Source organism: Cygnus atratus, chromosome 16, assembly GCF_013377495.2.
Source record: "Cygnus atratus isolate AKBS03 ecotype Queensland, Australia chromosome 16, CAtr_DNAZoo_HiC_assembly, whole genome shotgun sequence".
Taxonomy (NCBI): Eukaryota; Metazoa; Chordata; class Aves; order Anseriformes; family Anatidae; genus Cygnus; species Cygnus atratus.
In genome coordinates this window covers 10,467,931-10,477,131 of record NC_066377.1, presented here as the reverse complement: position 1 = coordinate 10,477,131, position 9,201 = coordinate 10,467,931, and the positions used below count along the sequence as shown (strand labels likewise).

General features: G+C 51.8%; 1 protein-coding gene across 1 annotated transcript in view; it reads left to right on the top strand.

Annotated features, from left to right (window-relative positions):
* Positions 1 to 947: 947 nt before the first annotated feature.
* RIMS4 (regulating synaptic membrane exocytosis 4) overlaps positions 948 to 9,201 on the top strand; it is a 48,915-nt gene continuing 40,661 nt past the window's right edge. Inside the window, exon 1 of the mRNA XM_035548343.1 lies at positions 948 to 1,044. Within this exon, the coding sequence (XP_035404236.1) occupies positions 948 to 1,044 (97 nt within the window). The remainder of the gene's footprint in view (positions 1,045 to 9,201) is intronic.

Below are 9,201 nucleotides of genomic sequence, written 5' to 3'. Positions count from 1 at the left end.
GAAAAGAAATTTTTCAGAAGAAAAAGGTATGAATTTTCCTGTTGCTGCTGGGCCTTTATTCTGCAGGAACCACCAATGTCATTCTCCGTCTCAATGTTTGGAACAGGCAAAGAGCGAGGTGTGTCCACCTCCTCTGGGGGACCTGCCAGCCTCCTCAGGTCTTCTCATGGCCGTTCTCTCTCCTGCACAGAGCTCCTGGGAACAATCTGCCCACCCCATGTTCTAAAACTCTGCAGAGCACAGGGAAATGGCTCCCCGAGCCGTTTAGGGCATAGAGCTGGGGAACGGGGCAGCTCCTGGTGTCGTTCACCTCCTCCATCCCCACATGGTGCCTCGCACAACCTGCCAGCAAACGTCGTTCAGTAAAACCAGAAGCATCTACGGGGCAGCCAGAGGTGGTAGGGCTCTGAGTGACGACCACCCTTGGGACCACCTTTGTGAGAAAAATCTCCTCAAAGCCTTAACTTTTGTGTTTATTTTTCTATGGGGGGGGACGGGCACCAGACCACAATGGCGGCACCCCCTTTACTGCGCTAAGGCGAGGCCGGTCCCGGGGCTCCCGTCACGAAGCAGAGGGGCCGGGGTCTGCGGTACGTCCGGCTCGGCCCCGCCATCCCCTTCCCTTCCCCTCCCTTCCCTCCCCTCAGGGCCGCCATTGGCGGCGCCGGTGCCGGGCGTGAGGCGGGGCCGCGGCCCCGGAGCGGGGCGGCGCCGACAGCGCCGGGCGGCAGCAGGTGGCTCCGCACCGCTCGGCTCCGCTCCGCACCGCACGGCTCGGCTCCGCATCGCCCCGCATCGCCCCGCACCGCCTCGCCGAGGCCCCTGCCGCAGCCAAGACGCCGCGGGCCGTGCTCCGAGTGAAGAATGGCGCGGCCAAGCTGGCCAAGCCCCCGGCGGCGGCGGCGGCGGGGGAAGCCCCCGGCGGTGCCCCCGGCTCCGGGCTCTTCATGGAGCGGTCTCAGAGCCGCCTCAGCCTTTCCGCCTCCTTCGAGGCCCTGGCCATTTATTTCCCCTGCATGAACAGCTTCGACGAGGAGGACGCGGGTAGGGGGAGAGGGAGCGGTGTGGGGTCGGGGCTGGGTGGGTAGATGGGGGTGCAGTGAGGTTGGGGGGAGCCCCTGTGGGAGGACGGGGAGCGGTGGAAGGACCCTAAAGGGGCTGGGGAGGGGGCTGTGGTGGGCGAGGGGATGGTGCCCGCCCGGCCACCGGTGTGCTGGAAGCAGGTAGCGAGTGGCGGCTGCGTTTCGGGGCGTTGAGGGCTGTGGTGGGGGCTGGCAGGAGAGCTGGGGACTGCGGGGGTGCTGGCGCTCACCCTGGCCCAAGCTGAGGGCTGGCGGTGTCAGCGGTCCCCATCTGTGGTCCCCTTTTGTGGTCTACATCATGACAAGGAACGGCTGCCCAGAGGTGGTCCAGCACCCATGGTGTGCCTGGCGTTGGGATGCCCACCGGTACGCGTTGGGGAGCGTGTGCCCGCAGAGGTTAGGAGGGAAGGTGTTTCATGGCGATGAAACGTGCTCTCTCTCCCGGTCGGTATCGAAATCGGGGTACGTTCGCCAAAGAGAGGCTTCAGCGTCGGCCGCCCGGTGCTGGCTGCCTCCTGTGCGGAGCGGTGGGGTCGGCACGCAGGGAGGAGGTGGGTTTGCTGCCGGGCATCGCGCCGCTGTGCCGCGGGGCTGCGTGCAGCCAACTCTCAGGCTGGTGGTTCTGAGGGGTCCTTAGCATAGCACACCGTGCTGCTTCCAGGGCTGGGGAGCGGGGGAATAAATCCATTTAAACGAGAGTGAAGTAGATCACGAAATAAGTACAAAAGCTTTTCAGAGGGGGTGCAGTGATTTTTGCCTGCTTTGTAAAGATGTTTCTGGCCTCAAAGAGTTGGCAGTGTCCAGAAGATGAGACCGAGCTTCGAAAAGAGGGCTGTTGGGTAAGGAAAAGCAGGAGAGAAATTGGATCGAATGGGAAAGGAAGGGCACTGGGTGCTGGAGAAGGTGCTGGGAGTGGAGGGCAGCGCAGCAGCTGTGTGGGTAGAGAGGACACAAAGCAGTGGATGCAGTGTATATATGCACTTTATCCATCCCCAGCAGCTCACTCATAAATGAATGATGTTTTTCACAGTACATGCTGTGCCAGAGACCGAACCCATACATGAATCTGAGCAGCAAATAATGAAAGTTGGTAACTAAGGCGTGTTTTAACATGGACTGTCATGGTTGCATCCCTCAAAATGCCGGCATGCTCCTTTGTCTGGTAGCTCATCCCAGGATGTGCAGATGCCAGCAGGAATACATGGGCAAATCAGCACTGCTGCACCTTTAACATTGTTGTTTCTAAAGGAATTGACGTAAGAATAAATTCATCATCTGTGTGATTAACTTATGATTGTCATCAGCATCATGCAAGGATGCCAGGCAGCAGGCAGAAGATTGTATCCTCCAGTGGATATATATTTATTTTAATGTTATCCTCTACGTTTTGCTCTTGATTTATTTTCACTTCATACTTGGTTTGAATGCTGGGGAGCATGCATGACGATAACGGGAGCTTTGGGAAGTCTTGGCGCTGTTGCTTCAGAAATGATTGATGGTGAGACATGCTGGAGTACAAGCACTCGATGCGAAGCCCTGAGCAGCATTTCGTTCCCTGCTGTCCAGCCCCCTTTGCTCTGTGCTGGGTGACGGTTTAAGTGAATACTTCCTGTTCCAGTGCTTAGAAAAATGGTTTTGCCCACAATTGTATTTATCTATTCACGCTTACTGAATGCTCATGCATGAATGCTAATAGGCTGTCTTTATACAGCACAAGTGCTTGTCCCTGAATTAAATAAATCTACAATTAAGACCTCATTCTCCAGCAGCTTATTAGAGGATCTTGCCTGCCTGAGTTAGCCTCATCAGTGAAGCTGTTTGGGGTGATGTGCAGCACACTGGGGATGTTGCAGCGTTGTTTCTGTATTTTGTGCCTCTGAATGTGTATTCAGACACATATGAGCAACCAGTAAGAATGAATGTGTGCTGCTTTGTATTTTTGTGTGTGTTAAAACCAGAAGCCTGTATTTTTTTTTTCAAGGAAGTAAATGTCATGAAAGGGAAATGATAAAAGAAAGGATGAAATTGTGCCAGACAAGATTCTGTAATTTTCATACCCGTGCATAGAGTGAGATTCTGACCAGTTTGGGTTGCAATGTGATTTCTGTCAAAAAAAAAATAAAAAAAAAATCTTGATAGCTCATTCAGGCAGGTGAATGTTGCATTTGGCAAGATGTTCTCCACAGGAGAGGGCAGCAAAAAAATAAATAAATTGATCCCACGAGCATTGGCAAAGTAAACAATCTTATTTCAAACAGGCACATCATCCATTTTGTCTGAAGCTGAGAAGCACATCTTTAGGAGAATACTCATCCTACGGAAAAAGACGAGGAGTTGATAGATGGCCACGCCACCCCTTCTGAAAAGAGGTGTTTGGGAACTAATGAGAACTCAAATCTACAAACAAGGACAATTTTCGAGTTGTTTCATTTGAGTTACTACAGGTGGGTCAGATTAAAGGGATTAGAAGGAGATTTTTCAGGAGAGCCCATGCTGAGAGGTATGGTGACATGGAAACAGCTAGCTAGGTTTGGCCAATGCTGGTAACATCTGTGGGTTCTAGGATGTTCCACTTTTTCTCTTGAAAAATGGATCTGCTTTTGAAAAATGCTTTTACTTGTAACGTTTCCTTTTCTGTATTGGCCCTTTTGTTCATTACTGTCCATCTTTCAGGCAGTAGAAGAGAAGGCTGTTCTCATCTTCTCTTCTGCTTGCCACAAAACCGGTGATGATGTGAGAAAACGGATTTCTCAGCAGTGAAGCGGATGCAGATGATGCTGCTTATATCACGGTGCACAGAGGCAGGAGGCGAGTATACACAGGACAATGATGGCAGTGAAGGACCTGGAGTGAGAAAGTGGATTTTTTGAATGCTTCCAGAGCTAATCACCCCATAGGGAGGGGGTGATGGAGCCTGAGATGTGTGCCGTGGCACATAAGATCACGTGCCTGTCTCACCAAAGAGATGGATGTGGAGTGGCACTGAAATTTGCTCTCCTGTGTTGTAATACCCTGTTCATTCCTCAGCTGCTTACACAAAGAGGATACTCTGAGCAAACACGGAGCTCTGTTCACCGGTAAGCTGCAGTGGGGCTTTGAAATAACAGAAATTACTGTCTGCACTCAATAGTGTAAGGACTCTAGGTTAATAACTCTTTTGATCTCGGCATGGTAATGTTGCTGTACTTCCTGCTGGCTGAGTGCTGCTATCTTTGCTCCACGAAGGTCCCCATCAATGTCAGCGGAAGTTAAGGATTCTGAAACTGCGGTTATTATCTGCTTAGGTGTTGGTTTAACTTATGCAAATGCCTATCCTGAACTCTGCTAATTTTTCCCATATGGAGTAGTAGACTAAAAAGAGGTTTAAAAAAAAATTAAGCGTAAATATCCGAACGGTTACGTGCCTCTCCGTACAAAGCAGGTTTGTTTGCCTTGGTTGCACTTGTCCTGGGGGTTATTCCTCTGCCCTGCTGGGCTTTGAGGGACTGCCTGCCATCCCAGGGCCCTCTCCCCTCTCCTGACTTGCTTTGCCTGCTGTCCATCACCAGCATGTTAAATGTGACTCTGCTTGCACTCTGTGCACACTTTTCTAGAAATGCAAGCCTTAAACCTGTGCATGTTTCTAACTGTTTGAGCGCAAATCTTGGTTGTATGAAGGATCTGCCTCACTCTTTTTCTTGCTCCTGGCTGGAATCAGCAATTCGCTGTGCTGGTGGCAGCATGTCAGAAGGGCCTGAACTGCCAAGTGGCAAGTGCACGTGGGTTAAAAATAGGCTGTCGAGGATTTGCGATGGCTGTGGGAACCTGCCTGGTACACAGCTCGCGAGCTCTGGGTGCAGGTTGCAATCAAAACCCTGAGTAGTGTGGAGTGGGGTGCTGGAAATCCACCACGAGAGGTCTTGGCACAGGCCAGGACCGAGGCTGGGGATGTTCTGCTGAACCCTCTGCTTGCTGGCATTGTGGAGAGCCTGCACGTCCCAGCTGTGGGGCATGGAGTTCGGGGAAATTTGTTGAAGCAGAGCAGAAAGCGAGGATTTGGTAGAGAGCAATAGCGATGACTTGGAGCCGTACATGCAAAACCCTGCGGGCTTTGGGCAGGAGAGGGGAGGTGGTTGTACTGTGGGGGCAGTCGGTGTAAGGGGGGGCCTGGTGGGAGTCCAGGAGCAGTCCTTGGCTCTGAGGAGGGGGGAGCTTCCAGACAGGACCCTGCGCACTGCGGAGGACACAGGCTGCACCTAAAGACACACAGGTAGGGAGGGGCTAAAGATCGCTGAAGGAAGGGTAGCCTGCTCTGCAGTCTGTGGAACCTGCACGTACTGCAGTGTCTCTGTGAGGAGCGCCATTGTCGTCCTGAGTGCTATCAGAGCTGGACCTTGGGGTTCCTTAAGACGCCGTGCGTGAATCTCAGGATCCAGGAGCACTTCTCATGCCCGGGTGTCTGCTCCAGCTGTGCTGGGACTGAAGGGCGAGAGGCAGGCGTGCACCAGCTCCTTTCTCCTCCATCCTGAGTCCTGCCTACCTTGGGAAGGAAACCTGTTTGCACTGGTAGCAGCCATCTAAGGTGTGCCCTGACAGAGAGACAGGTTTGGATGTTTGGGAACCTGTAACCACGGGTCGTGTTGCAGATACAGCTGCCCTGAAGTCCAGGCATCCCTGAGCATCTGCACAGGGATAAACTCATGTGAGTTACAGGGCTCGTACACCCATGAAAGCACGGAGAGCAGAGGCTTTGATGAGGAACCAGCAGAAGCCATGGTGCAGCTGCGAAGGATGCGTCAGAGTCCAGCAGGTCAGCACCCCAGCACGGTGCCCGCCCAGCTTGGTGGACCACTGCCACGGCTGCGAGACGGCAGGATGAGATCGTGCCTCAGCCAGCTGGAGCCAAGTGTCTGGCAGAGAGAAAATGGTTTCCAAAGTCAAAATGTCTCCTAGATACTGACAGTAAGCCTTCCTCGTGTCAGCTGCTTGTTCAGAAAGAGTTGAGCTCGAGATAAAATTCAGCCTCGGCTGCTGCTTTCACACGCTATCGAGTACTGGCAGATGCGCTGCGCTACGATCAATTGCTGTGAAGAGCAGCTATGTGAAATATTAATTTGGTGGGTTGATAAACGTTTAATACTGGGCTGGAACAATGGGCTAGTTGTGGGCTTGTAGGTTAGTTTAGAAAACTGTTTTGTCTGGGTTGTATCTGTTGAAATTCTCTAATTTTAAACATTTAACTTCTCTATAATTTTAAACATTAAAGAGCCATAAAGTTATTAAATAGAGAGATCCCCTATGTAGGTTTTCAAGTTGCCATGGATATTTCTCAGTGGCAGCAATGTGCTGGATTGGGGTGCACATGATGTTTAAAGAAAATGATGATTCAAGCCTAACTCTTTTTTTTAAAATATATATGTATTGAAATTGTTAAGTCCTTGTGGTCTGCTTTTGCTTCATCCAAAAGAAGTTAAGAGGTTTGCAGGGTACCGAAAAAACAGTTTTGTTAATTATTTGTTAGGTAGGTAACCACATTCACGCAGAGGACGAGGGAAATTATTTGCACAGCTGGGATGTTAAGTATTTTTCCTGTTAACCTTTTACAAATGAGATGATAGTTCATCCCCGAAACCCTGCAAAACCCTAAAATCTGGGGCTCATCTGGCAATGCGTTACCCAGGGGATGCTGCAGGACAAATCCGAATCAGCCTTGGACTAACCAGGTGCGGAGGGAGTTTGCTTGTGGCCTGGTCCCTGCTATGAACCTCGCCGGCTCTCTTGTGCAGGAGGCAGTGAAAGCCGTGGCTTTTCCCTCTCCTTGGGGTGTACCTTGGCCGCAGGTTGTCCTGTTGGTTGGAAGGGGTGCCTTTCTCCCAGCTGGGCACGTTCTGGCTCTGGGCGAGCAGAAGTTTGTTTTACAAAGGGATTAAAATTGAAAAATAAGAATGATTTTAGAGGAGCTGCTGTCAAATCGCTCCTCCATCAAAGGAAGGTGTACGGAGTGAACCAACAGCAGAGGTGCCGTGGCTAACGCCTGCAGAGCCTGCCGGTCTCACACCCTGTCGGGACTTGATCCGGATCGTACATGCGGTGACTGACTTGCACTGCAGACCTCGGGTCGGCGCGGAGCTTGCTGGGTTGTGCTGTTCCTGCACCTGTGCACTAAAGGCACTGCACTGAACTCTTGGTCCTGTGGATCTGCTGCCCGCTGTGTGACCGGTGTGCCTGTGGAGGGCTGCAGATACACGAGAAGGGTTTTTTTCGTCTTCGAGGCCAGAAGGGAGCGAGAGCCCTGTGAAAGAGCTGATTCTAGGAGCGAGGGACTTGAAACCTTTTCCTCATTTTCCCCCTACCCACGGAACTCCTGCAGGGTTCCCACAGAGCGCGTTGGGTGCCCGAGGACACGTCTGTGCTTGGACAAGCAGCTCTCTCCCTTCGGCTCAGGCTGCTCAGCCCGCAGGAGCACGGCCCTTGTGCGTGCAGCAGGGACGTGAGGCCGGCTGGCGCTGCTGCCCTCGGGCTCTGCGGCCAGCAAAGCTTTGCCCAGGATCTCGGGCACTGTGCCTCGTGCTCCGCGGACATTTCCTTATTGGCCATCCAGTTGTTGTGGATTTACAGGGGAGAGGGGACATGGGTGAGGTCAAGGGCTCCTGGTGGTGTCACCGAGCCGTCCCCGTAGCGCTTGCAGTCGTGGAAAGCACAGCGCTGCTTCCCTCGAAGGCGCCTGCGCCTGGCCGGACGTACATCCCCTTTCGGGTGCTGCGAGGACGTTGGTGCTCGCCAGCCACATGTGCAGGAGTTGCGGAGGGCTGCTTCTGCGTGACCTCCGCCAGCCACAGGGGAAGCATATCTCTTCCCCTTGTTTTGCTGTCAATTTGCTGCAGATAGAGAAGTGTGTCCCTGGAAAGCTTTCTGTCTAGGAGAAACTGTTTCCTTCCTGCTTCTATTTCATGTGAAATTAATTCTAATGCAACATTTATTAATTCAAAAGCACTCTGTTCTCCAGGCTAAAGAAAATAGTCTTTACTCCGTCAGGTTCCTACATCAGAACAAGCCGGGAAGTGCTGTAAGTGCTTCGCTTCCACGTTTCTGTTTGACAGAATGTATGAACCTGCTTTGTGTGGGGCAGTAAGTACGTTTGATTGGAGTAGCTGTTTTGAGAAATAATTTATCTGTGCGATTATTTTTGAAGGCCTATCTGCTTGTGTTTGAGTGCCTCGGTTAGATTAGAAACACGAGTGTTTTAATTTAGGGAATGGTCTGTAAGTTGCTAACACAGTTAGTGGGGCAGTGGGACCTGCCTTACACGGGCTTCTCGGGCCTCCCATCTTCTCTGCTCCTGCTCGTTCCCACAGCCACCTGTCTCAAAGCACGGCCGGCGTGTTTGAGCAAGGATTTCTAGTCCTCTGCAGAGCTGCTCGGTGCGATCTGAATGTCCATGTACCCCAGTAATGCTCCTCTGAGGTTTGGTTTTGGCTTCTGGAAGAGGCTGTGAAAGCTGCACTGTATGGGGATATGTCAGGACAGGGATCGTGCAACACGAGCGAGGCCTCAGCAGGTGCCAGTGCTTTAATCACCTGCTGACGGCACGCACAAATGGGGCACGCTCTGCTTTTGCTACCAAACTATGCTTGTCTTGGATCAGCTTTTAAGCTTTATCTTTAGCTTTTTCTTTTGCAAAGCAGCATGCATAAAAGGACTGGGAAGCCCTGAGCCAGCTGAACTTCACAGAGGAATAAAGCAGAGCTCAGCAGCCCCGTTTTTTAACCAAATCTAGCCACAGTTAAATCCCCGTGGCAGTTAATGGGTTTCAGCTTCATGCCATTAGCGTTGTATCACCTTCTTCCAACACACAAAAAACTCGCACAGTCTTGCAGAAGCCAGTTAAAATGTTCAAGTGCTCAACAATTTGGAGAGTACAGCGTGTACAGAGGTGAATCTCACATTTTTGTTAGAACTGTTTTATGACTAAGAGGAGTTCTTGCGAATGTCTGCGTGTCCTTACTCCGAGAAACGTAGGGGTGGGAGGTGTCCTTGAGAAGTCACTTGTCAGCACCCCGGCTCACTGTCATCTTCCTGCCGAAATTTCTAATTAGAAGGACAGTTTTCCCTAAAAATTCAACCTAAATCCTCGTGGAAG